Below are 15,990 nucleotides of genomic sequence, written 5' to 3' on the forward strand. Positions count from 1 at the left end.
CATCCGCTGTACACGCACTTCCGCTTCCCTACTTTCCCGGTTTGTTTTGTTTTCACGACTGCCATTTTTAAAAACACGAGCGAAGATGGAGCAGCATGAAGAGCGGTTGATTGAGGAAGTACGTACATCTATACGACTCCAGTTCTAGTCATTATAAGTAACCGGAGGATAAACACTCCACTAACCACACCCACCAACTACTCCTAGCGACTTCGCGCCCCCTTGCGTTGTGGCGGTGAATAACATCGCGCACGCCTATTACTCCCCGCTCAACGATAAATTACAACTGTCTGCGAAAAGCTATCTGCGAAAGCCTTGTCGCGAGATCATGCAGAGGCCTTAACACCTATGCCACAGTGAAAGTCACAGTTTGAGATCACAATTTTTCCCATTCTGAGCTTTGAAGTGAACATTAACTGAAGCTCTTTATTTGTATCTGCATGATTTTATGCCCTGTGCTGCTGTCAAGGGATCGGCCGATTTAGATCACTGCATACAACAGCAGATGGATAGGCATACTTAATAAAGTGGCCGGTGAGTGTATATATACTGTATGAGGCTGTTACTTCCCTTCTTGACGTGGAAAACGTGAATTATTTAATGGAAGCGATTACCAGTACATGTTGCATATGATGCTCAGTACCTTTGCTTGTGTTTGAAGAGCGCTATAAATGTGCACGGCTAACAAAAGCACCTCAATTCTCAGCTGGTATGCTCGGGGTATTCGTATTTCTGACGCACAGGTACGTCACTGTAGACGCCGACACTCTGTTGTGCTGCGTCACAGCCCTGGTTCCAGTACGCCGGTTCACAATGTAAAAACACACACTTCATTTGGTTCGTTGTAAATCACTAAAGCCGGAATATCGAGGTGCCTGCTTTACGCCAATATTACAGTGCATCTGTGTAAAAAGGATTACAGTCTCTCCCTCTCACACAATCTCGCGCTCTCTCTCGCTGTGAGAGTGAGAGAGAGAGAGAGAGGGCAGGTTTTATTTTCGTTTGAATTAGTGTAGTACAAAAGAAGGGGGATAGTGGTCTCTCTTCATTTTAATAAGTCCGACCCCTCCAGCACAGTCTCAGTCACTGCTGCTCACTGATTTAAGAACCCGATTAGCACTTCATTTGCCTCTCGCTTGAATTAATTACATTTAAATTTAGATTGGATGCTGTCTCTCCACTGATAAACCACCTTTATTCATGGTGTGTGTGTGTGTGTGTGTGTGTGGCCTGATACCTTGTTGCTGATTGACAGAGACTCTGTCACCAAGGGCTGCAACTGACATTTCACTGTCACAACTTCCACTCTGGAACACACACACACACGCGCGCGCACGCACGCACACACACACACACACACACACACACACACACACACACACACACACCCTAAAAATCCCCACATTCCTATAAGCCACTACAGGATCCGTGGCTGTGTGCTCATTGTTTGTCTTCGGCAGACAGAATGAGACATGACTCTAACAGTAATTCAGAATGGCACATGGAGTGTGTGACTGGCTCACAGAGACGTAAAGAGGCTCGGCTAGCTGCAGGTGTTGCGGATTTGTGCTAAGATCAGTTTCTTGAGGTTTCGGCTCTGTCCTTAGTCCCTCAATAGTACATTTGCATAACAATAACGTCACCATAGCACAATAGTACAGTGATCTCCTCAGTGATGAAACATTTCTAAAATGACAAGCAACTCTGAAACAAATCACTGGTATGCAGCTGTATATAATAATAAATATAATCTCTCTCTGTTTCTGTTTTAGATAGCAGAGACGTATGCGTTTCTGCCAAGAGAAGCAGTGACCCGATTCCTGATGGGCTGTGGAGAGTGTCAGAAGAGGATGCACATCAGCCCAAGTGGAGCCGAGTGCAAGGGTACGGCACCCAAAAGCTCAGTGAAACATCTTCACACTAGCATTCCACATTAAACTGTCATCATGACGTTTTTAACATAAAATATGACAAAGATTTGGCCTTATTTGATATTTATTTCCAGCTTTCATTTAAAATTCACTATAGTTTTAGTACGGTTTAGTATCTTGAACATGGGTATTAGTTCTTTTTAGGGATTATTATTATTATTATTATTGATTTTAGTTCGTAGGACAGCTGTGGCACTGTTTTGTATTTGTTCTTTAGAGAAGAGTGCATGAATTCACAATGCATGTTTGTTGAAGCATCATAATGATGATGGTTTCCAAGGACAATATTCTGCTGTATTTAGTAAATTATATTGATTTTTTTTTTTAACTAAAATTGGAAATTAATCCTCTCATTTAAAAGTGTTTGTTTTTTTAGGGTTCTAACTTTTATTTGGTTCATTTTAATTTCCTTTTATAATTTTATATTTTATTTCAGTTTACATTTTTGAGAAGTTTCTTTAAAATTACAACTAGCTTTTAAGTTAGCAGACACATGGAGCACAAACACAGCAGGCAGGTAAAGAGTTCAACTTTATATATACCTGCTCATTTCATGGATTTTGACTCTCAGGATTGGGATCAAAAGTAAAAGTGCACCGAAGAAAATTAGTTGCAAATAAATCAGATTTCAATGTGATTACTCAAACCATTTCAAGAGGTCTGATATGGATTTTGCCACATGATATATAATGGGTCCATTTCTCTTTGCCATTTAACAACCAAAAATGTATCTGATATCTACATGCAGAAGTTGGTGCCTTTTTAAGATTAAAAATAGTGTGCAAAATCATACAACAGGCGGAGGACAAACAGAAAAACAAACCACAACACAAAGTATGGAGTCAAACGCAGAGAGCCGATTTCATTATTTAACCCGAGGACAGGCTGGGCTTTCAACAGGCAAACCGGAGAGGCATTTGACGACAAATGTAAATGCACGCGATTAAAACGTTATCAGAATAAAATGACCAGATGTAAATGGGTCTTCATGATACAACATTGAGCATATTTGAATGCCCAAAGTGAACTGTGCTATAACTTCCACAGTGGCATAATGTCCACATAGGTCCAGCTTCTGTCGAGATGATTGGCAGTAAAGGGATTCGCAGTCCCAGAGAACAAATATCCACTACCCCTTTGGCTCTTGCTCTTTGTCCACACCCACCTCAATTCTAGAAGTTAACGTCTCCCCAGCAGCTAGATCACTCTAGCACATACAGTGGGGCAAAAAAGTATTTAGTCAGCCATCAATTGTGCAAGTTCTCCCACTTAAAAAGATGAGAGAGGCCTGTAATTTTCATCATAGGTACACTTCAACTATGAGAGACAGAATAGGGGGAAAGAATCCAGGAAATAACATTGTAGGATTTTTAATGAATTAATTGGTAAATTCCTCGGTAAAATAAGCATTTGATCACCTACAAACAAGCAAGATTTCTGGCTCTCACAGACCTGTAACTTCTTCTTTAAGAGGCTCCTCTGTCCTCCACTCGTTACCTGTATTAATGGCACCTGTTTGAACTCGTTATCAGTATAAAAGACACCTGTCCACAACCTCAAACAGTCACACTCCAAACTCCACTATGGCCAAGACCAAAGAGCTGTCAAAGGACACCAGAAACAAAATTGTAGGCCTGCACCAGGCTGAGAAGACTGAATCTGCAATAGGTAAGCAGCTTGGTGTGAAGAAATCAACTGTGGGAGCAATTATTAGAAAATGGAAGACATACAAGACCACTGATAATCTCCCTCGATCTGGGGCTCCACGCAAGATCTCACCCTGTGGGGTCAAAATGATCACAAGAACGGTGAGCAAGAATCCCAGAACCACACGGGGGGACCTAGTGAATGACCTGCAGAGAGCTGGGACCAAAGTAACAAAGGCTACCATCAGTAACACACTACACCGCCAGGGACTCAAATCCTGCAGTGCCAGACGTGTTCCCCTGCTTAAGGCAGTACATCTCCAGGGCCGTCTGAAGTTTGCTAGAGAGCATTTGGATGATCCAGAAGAGGATTGGGAGAATGCCATATGGTCAGATTAAGCCAAAATAGAACTTTTTGGTAAAAACTCAACTTGTCGTGTTTGGAGGAGAAAGAATGCTGAGTTGCATCCAAAGAACACCATACCTACTGTGAAGCATGGGGGTGGAAACATCATGCTTTGGGGCTGTTTTTCTGCAAAGGGACCAGGACGACTGAGCCGTGTAAAGGAAAGAATGAATGGGGCCATGTATCGTGAGATTTTGAGTGAAAACCTCCTTCCATCAGCAAGGGCATTGAAGATGAAACGTGGCTGGGTCTTTCAGCATGACAATGATCCCAAACACACCGCCTGGGCAACGAAGGAGTGGCTTCGTAAGAAGCATTTCAAGGTCCTGGAGTGGCCTAGCCAGTCTCCAGATCTCAACCCCATAGAAAATCTTTGGAGGGAGTTGAAAGTCCGTGTTGCCCAGCGACAGCCCCAAAACATCACTGCTCTAGAGGAGATCTGCATGGAGGAATGGGCCAAAATACCAGTAACAGTGTGTGAAAACCTTGTGAAGACTTACAGAAAACGTTTGACCTCTGTCATTGCCAACAAAGGGTATATAACAAAGTATTGAGATGAACTTTTGTTATTGACCAAATACTTATTTTCCACCATAATTTGCAAATAAATTCTTTAAAAATCAGACAATGTGATTTTCTGGATTTTTTTCCTCATTTTGTCTCTCATAGTTGAGGTATACCTATGATGAAAATTACAGGCCTCTCTCATCTTTTTAAGTGGGAGAACTTGCACAATTGGTGACTGACTAAATACTTTTTTGCCCCACTGTATGCCATGCACACTTGTAAAAGACATTCATTAGGCTCTGATCACTAGAGTGTCTTTACCTCCATGCATGCTGCAATTAGCCCAATTATGGCCCTTTTACTAAAAAATCACACTCCTAGGACACCAGATTTCTGCAGGAAGGAGATAAAATGGGGAAAGGGAAGATTTGGGATGGGGAAAGCAAAGACACAGAGAGTCCAGTGGGGGAGGAGCTGGATGGCGAGATCCTGTCGAGGGCACTGAAAGCAAAAAAGAACCATTACGAGCCAACCATCCCCAGACTCACTCCTGGGTGTGAGATAAACACACACACGCATACACGCAGAACACCTCCAGGCTCGATCTGTCACAGCGTTGCGTGACAGCATGAGGACAACATTGGGTCGCTCATAAAGTGAGTGCTAATTGGCTTCCTACCCCATGGGGGTTCGTTACCCCCTCTCTTTAGCTCCAGCTACCCACGCAAAAGTTCAACTCTAAATTATTAAATGTGATTAATTACTGTGTGCGCAGGCTTTTTTTAATTGACTGAGAAGCCGTCAGTTCTTTCACCAGCTCTTTTTATACCACAGAAAATATAATTAACGTCACAAACTAGATACTGTACATCTGGACCTGAATAGCATTTCTGGAAGTAAATCTGTATACATTGAGAATATGAGAAGACTGGTCAGTATCTCCCAATATACACACCCATGTGTGTGCTCACTGATCACTAATGAAGGGTGTTTCAGCTTCTGAGTGTGTCATGTCTTTGTGTATGTGATTTATTAGTAAATGATGGGTAATTTTACTCAAATCTGCATATCTTTTTTTTTTTTAGATTTACTATCATTCTGTTTCACTACAATGCGCTAAATGTCATTTTAGAACATTGTAGTGAAAAATAATTGCAAATCTAAAGTACACATTAATATAAGATCTGTTAATATATCCTGCGTATATTGCATACACTCTTTACCAAATCATTTTCATTGTTACTATTACCTTCTTAGGCATGATCAGGATCTTAGGAGATCCTGAAACTGCTGATATTTGGGGACAGGAAGGCTCAACTTGCATATGTATACCAGTATACAGTCTGCATGTGCGTTTTTTTTTAATAATTTTTACAATTTGGGCATTGCAAATGAAGTATTGTTAATGGAACAAAGAGACTGGGCCATATGTGTGTGCGTGCAGCATGAAGGGCTTCATTTACTGTCCTCTAGTGGTGAGACAGAACTGCATTACATACTCTACAGTGTGGAGCATGTGCACCAACATGATCCTTCAGCGTGCCCCTCACTAAAGGGCTTCGGCAGCATTTGTGTTTTGATAATGTTGCTAAAAGCGATTGACTACGAGCACAGTGCCATTGTATTGGTTCATACTGATCCTGTCAATGGTGTCATTTCTCCAGAAAATGACCGGCCTGCATCTCTGGTCCCTGACCTCATCGACTACAACATGCCTTTGACCACCACCTACCTGAAACAGATGAAACTGCAGTGCATTAACAACAAGGAGCAGGTACACACCATACTCGGGTCTTTATTCCTCACTGATAACACGTTCACACGATGATCTCGTTCTCTGACTGATGCAATCTCTGTGCTATGCTGTGGTTGTTCATGAGAAGTCTGGACGTTTTTGGTGTTACTGCATGAACCTGTGTGTGATTTGGACATTTACGTTGTTGGTTATTTTTTGTATGAAGTGTTTTAAAAAGAAATGAATTTTAAAAAAGGTATCCCTGTGCCAGATTGCCTTGCTATACAGAATCATCACTTAAATCCGCAGCAGACATTGATCTCTTCTTGCATTTTATGTTGTGAATTTATTTGGGATATTTTTGAAGTTGGTTACATTGGTAAGAGGCAAATGAGTTGTGGAAAATGGCTATAGTATATTTTGATACAAACCAGTAAACTCAAAAGAGACATTGAGCTTGAGTATAATTTCTAACAGCAGCAGCAGCTTGGGACCATCGATTTTGGTGGCAGCATTAATAAAGGCATAAGCACAAACAAAATGAAGTCGAAAAGTATCCCGCTTGACTTATGACTTGGGTTACTATCTAGTGAATTTTTAGAGTAACCCTATAATAGGCAGTTGAGAGTCAGGAACATGGTCATCCAGCATACAGTCTAGTAGCTCATTTGGAGTGCTTTTAGGTGTTTTTGACAGGTTTCAACAAAATTTCTATGCCAACTACTGTACATTTGGAAAAACCCACATAAGACGTGAAACTAGCCCAAATATTTTGGGCATTGGAAATGGAGACAAGGTTTCTGGTATACAAAATATTTAACAGTTATTCCACGAAATCAAGTCGTACATGAGCTGATACCCGACGATGCTAGTATCGCCGAGTTGGCTATAAGCCATGTACGATGAGATTGAGTGGAATAACTGTTTGTTTTATTCTATCTACATTCACTGAATTTTGAGAATGGAGCATTTTTATTTTTTGCAAATTCGATAAATAAAAACTTTATACAAAACGTCCGACAAAATAATTTCCGCTTAGAATGTAAACAAACCGGCAAAATGACGGTAGCAATTTGTGAAAAATGCCATAATAATAATTCTTGAAAAATAAAAAATATATATATGTTCTTACCATCAAATACTTTTATTCCATATTTTGTTGCTTTTTTAAAAATTTTTTGGGGTTTTGTTTTCGAGTAGATTTTTTTATGCCATCCTCGGTTGGTTCAGCAACACACGCCGCCATTTTCTTTTTCTCTACCCACAGTATATGAGCTGACAGCCGAGTAGTAGAGTAGCCAATCGGAGCGGACGATTGCTCATGTCCAGTGAATGTGGATAGAATTATTTATATTATCCCCTTCATAATCCCTCCATAATATATGTATTGTATGATAGAAATCATCCTGTACGTCAAAGAAACATCATCTGCACTTATGCTTTGCCTTTGTTTACAGAGATTTGTTAGATCTAATTGTGAATATTTTCTAGGAAACAAGATCTTGGCGACTGCAGACTGTTTTTAAACTAACCCAGTTTGGCAACCCTGTCATTAACTGTCCTGTCCACTGCTCCTCCTCCAATGGAAACGCTCATAGATTGAACATGGGGCAGCATGATTCTTACCCCAATGGACCTCTGCTAGTGTTGGTTATAATTGCCATTTTTGACCAATAGGTGCAACAATAACACTCTGGAAGCTAAATGGGGCAGTGAGCACTGTCCTACAATTAGGTAACATATAGAATGGCAGGTAAATCAATGGAACATCGGCTTATATCTATCAAATGGCAACAAAAAATCATTGAAAAAAGTATGTTAGTATTTCATAGGAAATTTATGGAGTTGTGAATGGAGATTTTATGAAGATGAACACTTGTTTGACAGCTGATATTATGGTTGCCTCAATGGATAACTGATTTCTAATACATATTTTGAGCATATAGATAGGAGAGTAGACTTATTCTAATCATATACAAGATGTGAGACTTCAGTGCGGGCTATAGCACTTCATCCATCCATCCATCCATCCATTATCTGTAACCATTTATCCTGTGCAGGGTCGCAGGCAAGCTGGAGCCTATCCCAGCTGACTCTGGGCGAGAGGCGGGGTACACCCTGGACGAGTCGCCAAGTCATCGCAGGGCTGACGCATAGAGAGACACAACCATCCACACTCACATTCACACCTACGGTCAATTTAGAGTCACCAGTTAACCTAACCTGCATGTCTTTGGACTGTGGGGGAAACCGGAGCACCCGGAGGAAACCCATGCGGACACGGGGAGAACATGCAAACTCTGCACAGAAAGGCCCTCGTTGAGCTGGGCTCGAACCCAGGACCTTCTTGCTGTGAGGCGACAGTATTAACCACTACACCACCGTGCCACTATAGCACTTCACAATTTATAAATTGTCTCCAAAGTCCACAGTCTGAATTCATTTTTCGCACAGTTGAGTTTTCTTTCCGTCATGATTCAGTCTGTACTTTTGACCTTGCCTTACTCTTTCTATAAAAGGGCAAATATAGCTGACTGAGTCTCTGCACACTGTTGAAGCTTCGGCTTTTCACAGCAGAGCTTTAATTGCTGCTCTCGGTTCACTGCCGCAATTATGTATAGTTACTTCCGGTGTGAACATAATCAAACACCTATTGGGATACATCTGCTAAACCTGTCAATCGTGTGTGGGGGGGGGAGATATCATAACTTTAGAGAGAATCGGGGTTAGCTCTTTTCTAATTATCCAGCTCCCAAAGCAGCAGGCTAATTAGCTGAGGTGTGAGGAATACCAGTGGCGTGCCAATTTACTGCAGAATGTTGAAGCAATCCAACAGCCACCGTTCCTACAGTAACACTTATGATACATGGTGTGAACCAGCTGTTTCTACACATTTTAAATAATTGTATCAGGCAGTATTTGTGTGAATGAGTATTTTAAATGTAGTATTGATCATAATAATTTAATATAATATGAATCTTCAGGATAGTATCTCATCTCATCTCATTATCTCTAGCCGCTTTATCCTGTTCTACAGGGTCGCAGGCAAGTTGGAGCCTATCCCAGCTGACTACGGGCGAAAGGCGGGGTACACCCTGGACAAGTCGCCAGGTCATCACAGGGCTGACACATAGACACAGACAACCATTCACACTCACATTCACACCTACGCTCAATTTAGAGTCACCAGTTAACCTAACCTGCATGTCTTTGGACTGTGGGGGAAACCGGAGCACCCGGAGGAAACCCACGCGGACACGGGGAGAACATGCAAACTCCGCACAGAAAGGCCCTCGCCAGCCACGGGGCTCGAACCCGGACCTTCTTGCTGTGAGGCGACAGTGCTAACCACTACACCACCGTACCGCCCCAGGATAGTATGTACATAATAATAATAATAATAATAATAATGGGGGGGGCAGCACGGTGGTGCAGTGGTTAGCGCTGTCGCCTCACAGCAAGAAGGTCTGGGTTTGAGCCCCGTGGCCGGCGAGGGCCTTTCTGTGCAGAGTTTGCATGTTCTCCCCGTGTCCGCGTGGGTTTCCTCTGGGTGCTCCGGTTTCCCCCACAGTCCAAAGACATGCAGGTTAGGTTAACTGGTGACTCTAAATTGACCGTAGGTGTGAATGTGAGTGTGAATGGTTGTCTGTGTCTATGTGTCAGCCCTGTGATGACCTGGCAACTTGTCCAGGGTGTACCCCGCCTTTCGCCCGTAGTCAGCTGGGATAGGCTCCAGCTTGCCTGCGACCCTGTAGAACAGGATAAAGCGGCTAGAGATAATGAGATGAGATAATAATGGGCAGTGCAGTGGTTAGCACTGTCACCTCGCAGCAAAAAGGTTCCGGGTTTGAACCTCATGGTCGACATGGGCCTTTTTTGTTTGGAGTTTGCATGTTCTCCCCATGTCTGCGTGGGTTTCCTCTAGGTGCTCCAGTTTCCTCCCACATATCAAAGATATGCAGATTAAGTAAAAATACTCAGCCACTGGGGTTGCACAAGCCAGTGCATACTTAGTTCTGGTCCCAAGCCTGGTTAGACTGGGGAGGGCTGTATCAAGAAGGGCATCCGGTGTAAAACCTATGCCAAATCAAATATCTCATCTCATTATCTGTAGCTGCTTTATCTTGTTCTACAGGGTCGCAGGCAAGCTGGAGCCTATCCCAGCTGACTACGGGCGAAAGGCGGGGTACACCCTGGACAAGTCACCAGATCATCACAGGGCTGACACATAGACACAGACAACCATTCACATTCACGGTCAATTTACAGTCACCAGTTAACCTAACCTGCATGTCTTTGGACTGTGGGGGAAACCGGAGCACCCGGAGGAAACCCACACGGACAACATGAAAACTCCGCACAGAAAGGCCCTCGTTGTCCACGGGGCTCGAACCCGGACCTTCTTGCTGTGAGGCGACAGCGCTAACCACTACACCACTGTGTTGCCTCAAATCAAATATACAGATCATAAATTGGACGATCTGCTGTGGCGACCTCTAACTCCTGTGGCAGCTGAATGAAGAAGAAGCAATAATAATAATAACAAAATCTACAATGTATACAACAGAAAAATTGCATCTCCCCAGACTAAATAAATTGACGTTTTATTAATCACTAGAAATATTAAGATTTTATAATCATATATAATTTACTTTCAGTGGAGTACTCATAGTTTTAAGAACCTTAACCAACAGCTGGAAGGCAAGTGAAAACTCCTCCATCATAGCGTGCTCAGATAATGCAGAAACATGCAGACACTGAATCTCAATGTGCTTATTTGTTCTATTTTAAGTTGAAAACACATTTATTTCTATAGATGACATGCCTGGGTACCAGATATGTTATTTCATTTGCTTCCTGGATGAGAAATGGACATATACAGTCATCAGCCACTGGAACACTTATCAGCCAGTCATGTGGAAGCAATTTAATACATAAAGTCATGCAGATACAGTTCAAGAGCTTCATCTCATCTCATCTCATCTCATCTCATCTCATCTCATCTCATTATCTCTAGCTGCTTTATCCTGTTCTACAGGGTCGCAGGCAAGCTGGAGCCTATCCCAGCTGACTACGGGCGAAAGGCGGGGTACACCCTGGACAAGTCGTCAGGTCATCACAGGGCTGACACATAGACACAGACAACCATTCACACTCACATTCACACCTACGGTCAATTTAGAGTCACCAGTTAACCTAACCTGCATGTCTTTGGACTGTGGGGGAAACCGGAGCACCCGGAGGAAACCCACGCGGACACGGGGAGAACATGCAAACTCCGCACAGAAAGGCCCTCGCCAGCCACAGGGCTCGAACCCGGACCTTCTTGCTGTGAGGCGACAGCGCTAACCACTACACCACCGTGCCGCCCCTAGGAACACGATGGTGCAGAAAAACAAGAAGCATCCAGTGAGTGACAGTTTTGTGTGCTGTTGATAAGTGATAGAGGAGAGTGGCCAGACTGAGCCGACAGTAAAGTTAAGGTAACTCAAATAACCACTCATGATAACCATGGTTAGTAGAAAAGCATCTCAGAACACGCTACATGCTAAACCTTGAAACCCATGGTCTCCCAAAGCAGATGACCATGGTGTGGTTCTATATGGTTCCTGAAGTGTTCTTTTGCCATTGTAGCCCATCCACACTCTTATGTCAGCTGCTGCTAACCCAAACCGACCTCACAGCCTGACTGCATTGACACAGACGAGCCAATTTGATGAAATCGGACTATCAAGTGTAGGCATATACTTCAGAAATCAAACAATAAAGCAGGTTCTTTATCCAGCTCATTTGGACACGAATAACATTGCGCTGGTATTTAATTTAAATGAGGGTCAATTTGAGAGTTTGAACCGGGCAGGTTTTAAAGCATGATTGGATGGAACAGTCAATTCAATTTGCGCATGACCTCTGCAAGTGTGCACGTGATTTATAACAGTGCCATTTGGGTTTCCATTAAGAAATCCGTTCCTGATCTGTTCATAGATATGGATTGAATTAGAATAGATTTAATTGTCATTATTACCAGGGAGATGGCAGCTTCGCACGTCCCCCTCAATTCAAGACATTTCCTTTTCTTTATGGATATATGTAAATGATGGCGCAGTCTCCTTTATGAGCAAGGAACACCAGGAATCGCACGATCACTGGAAATCATGCCATGAATGAATATCATTGTTTCCTGAAATTCAAATTGAACAGCAGCAACGGTTTTGGGTTAGCTTAGTTTACCTCTGCATCTGACCCCCCCCATCTCACTCACACACTCCAAATTTATCCCACACTGCAATGTTATTTTATTCACATCCGTCAAAGCTGAATCTAGAATTGCAATTTCTTGTCATATACTTTGACCTGCATGTCAGTTGTTTCAATGTTTGCTTTTGTTCATTTGTAATTTTTTTTTCAGAAAATAGGAGGATCTGTAGCATTTCATTATTTCTACATTAATTCTGTTCCCTCTGTTTATGTACTGTATGAGAATTCTGATATGTAAAAGACATTTCATGCATCTTCCAGGATGGGAAGTGTATCCTAAATTTTAAAATGGGGAGTGGGTAGTATACAGGAATGAAGAGCACTCCCTTTGAAATAATAATAATAATAATAATAATAATAATAGATGTTGTGGGAATCCTCAATTAATCAGATCAAGGTGGAAGAGAAAGTAAGACCAACATGGCAAACATGGCACACTGGTATAAACGTCTGAAATTGTGGAAAAATAAGACTAAAAGAGTGGAGGATGTACTCCTCAAGGCCTGACTGGTTGGCATTGCAGGATGTGTGTGTCAATTCAATAAAGGAGGAAATGAGCAGCATCCTTCCTGCAGACTCCAGTTTGGGGGGGTGGGGAATGCAGGGAATTAAAAAGGGAGGGGTTGTTCATTGTCATTTCTGGCTTCCCTTTCCAGTTAATGTATCGGCAAAGGATTCTTTGGTAAAGAGCGTGCAGAAGGCGTTATGAGACCAGTGTAGTTATACTTGGAGTTTATCCAGTAGTACGACTACTGGTTGAGCAGGGATATACTACAAGTAAAAACTCGATTTTCACACTTGCACTCAGTTTCAACTTTCAAATCTGGGCTGTCAGGAAAGTTTACGATCGAAACTAATCCCAAGTATATTTGTACACGCTGGCATTTAACATTTTAATCATTATGTTGGTATTTATTCAGAATAGGAAAAGCATGTTCCTTTTAATGAAACCTGCCAAATTTGAATCCGTTTCCCAGAAGAAGCCTGAAGGTTTGCAGGTTGCAAAGCTGCATGGGAGGTAATTTTATTTCCAACTTATGGTTGCCATTAGAGATGGCCTACATATGCCTTTATTAATCTAGTAAGACAGCAGTAGTAAGTACATTGGTAACTCTAGACAGACTCTATATCTCGGATATAGTATAGTATTTAAAGGAGCAGTGACTATTTTCAAAATTATGACACCGAACCATTATCATCGGTTGTATTTTGAAAGAAGTATTTTGATGATCCTTCTTGCCATGTTTATAAATAAACGTAAAAATATGCAAACAATTAAATATGGACTATTTTATTGTAATAATAATAATTATCTTTATAGAGGGGGCGGCACGGTGGTGTAGTGGTTAGCGCTGTCGCCTCACAGCAAGAAGGTCCGGGTTCGAGCCCAGCGGCCGAGGAGGGCCTTTCTGTGTGGAGTTTGCATGTTCTCCCCGTGTCTGCGTAGGTTTCCTCCGGGTGCTCCGGTTTCCCCCACAGTCCAAAGACATGCAGGTTAGGTTAACTGGTGACTCTAAATTGACCGTAGGTGTGAATGTGAGTGTGAATGGTTGTCTGTGTCTATGTGTCAGCCCTGTGATGACCTGGCGACTTGTCCAGGGTGTACCCCGCCTTTCGCCCGTAGTCAGCTGGGATAGGCTCCAGCTTTCCTGCGACCCTGTTGGACAGGATAAGAGGCTATGGATGGATCTTTATGGAGGTTTTTTAATATTCTCTCTTTTAATATTGGATTATTCTTGGAAAGCTGCATTGTTCCATTTTGCCTGTAGATGGCAGGTTGAACATGCAGTTCTTTAAAGTGTGTGTGTGTGTGTGTGTGTGTGTGTGTGTGTGTGTGTGTGTGTGTGTGTACAATACAGTATATACAGTATGTGTACACAACAGTATTGTAGATATTTCATATACCCTCAAATCCAAATCTAATCTCAAGTTAGCAGCTTTCAAGCTTTCCAAAGTCAAAGTCTCTATGCTTCTACTCAAGTTGAATCCAAGGACTCTGAATTGGGTCTGTGGGGGTCTTTGGCCCTGGTAATGAATTGCAGTCAGCTCTATTTGAAGCATACTTTGAGTGTATATAGTTTGAGAGTTTATTAAACATATTAAAATGACAACTGAATTCTCATGACTTAAGATGAAGACTAAATTTCTGCATCACTAGTAGAAAGGAATTGCTTGGTTTTCATTCTACAGTTCTTTTTCCATTTCTGTTGTGCTAGTAGTCCACACACCACAAATTGTCATGGGTTATAATGGGGAATAATGTGCAAAAGCTGGCTGAGCTGCCCTACCTTTAGTTTATATGAATAGCAGGTGAAGCTGATCTCTGGTTTTCTTATTTGCTAGACTTGATGTAATTCATAGCGAGGCGTAATAATGTTAATCATAATGCAGTGCACACTTACACGTTTCAATATTGTAAAATGCATTCATTCATTCATTCAAAATACAGTAACTGTTAACAGATATGCTACAGTAAAGTCTTTGCTGTATCGTATGTCTTTGCCTGAAAAGAATCTAGATATTTTGTTTTCATTTTGATGAATACTGAAATCGTTCAGCTACCCAGTTTATTCATCATCCATCTTCAGTCACCATTTATTCCTGGTCATGGTTGCAGTGGATGCAGTTCGTATCCCGGGGCGAGGAAGGAACACGTACAGAATAAGACACCAATCTGTTGCAGAGCACCGTGCACACACTCATTCACACCTAGGGGCAATTTAGTGTGGCCAGTCCACCTACTGGTATGGTTTTGGGAGGTGGGAAGAACCTGGAGAACCCAGAGGTCACCCATGCAGACATAAAGAGAACATGTAAAGCTCCATACAGATAGTAACCTGGGCTCGAGATCAAACTGGGACCCTGCAAGCTGTGAGGTGGCAGTGTTACCGATGTGGAGTACTTAAATGACGCTGTTATCACAGAAATGTAATCCCGTTTTCGGGATATCGGTTCAGGTTACTTTATTTGTACCTGTAGGAAGATTTGGTTTGCAGTAGACGACTAATCGTCCATCCTGACATACATTTCACATGCAACACAGACAATTATAGACACCTGTAATAGAAAATAGTCAAGATTCCAGTTCTTACTAAACCACCCAAACAAATTACTTAGTTAGTTAGTTATGGGAATTGTATTGTGCGTCAATTCATAAATGAAACCCGTTCCCATTGCATCCATGAAAGCTACTTTCTGAATCCCAGTGAAATGTACTGCAAATAGTAGTATACTGTGAACTAGACATCCATCCATTATCTGTAGCCACTTATCCTGTTCTACAGGGTCGCAGGCAAGCTGGAGCCTATCCCAGCTGACTATGGGTGAGAGGCGGGGTACACCCTGGACAAGTCACCGGGTTATCGCAGGGCTGACACATAGACACAGACAACCATTCACACTCAGATTCACACCTACGCTCAATTTAGAGTCACCAGTTAGCCTAACCTGTATGTCTTTGGACTGTGGGGGAAACCGGAGCACCCGGAGGAAACCCACACGGACACG

General features: G+C 42.3%; 1 protein-coding gene across 2 annotated transcripts in view; it reads left to right on the forward strand.

Moving 5' to 3' along the window:
- The window catches only part of nol4lb (nucleolar protein 4-like b), a 188,438-nt gene that overhangs the window by 42,986 nt on the left and 129,462 nt on the right, over nt 1-15,990 (forward strand). For both annotated transcript variants that reach the window (XM_060938055.1, XM_060938056.1), the window contains exons 3-4: nt 1,773-1,884; nt 6,155-6,264. In XM_060938055.1, coding sequence (XP_060794038.1) covers nt 1,773-1,884; nt 6,155-6,264 — 222 coding nt within the window. The remainder of the gene's footprint in view (nt 1-1,772; nt 1,885-6,154; nt 6,265-15,990) is intronic.

Source organism: Neoarius graeffei, chromosome 13, assembly GCF_027579695.1.
Source record: "Neoarius graeffei isolate fNeoGra1 chromosome 13, fNeoGra1.pri, whole genome shotgun sequence".
Classification (NCBI taxonomy): Eukaryota; Metazoa; Chordata; class Actinopteri; order Siluriformes; family Ariidae; genus Neoarius; species Neoarius graeffei.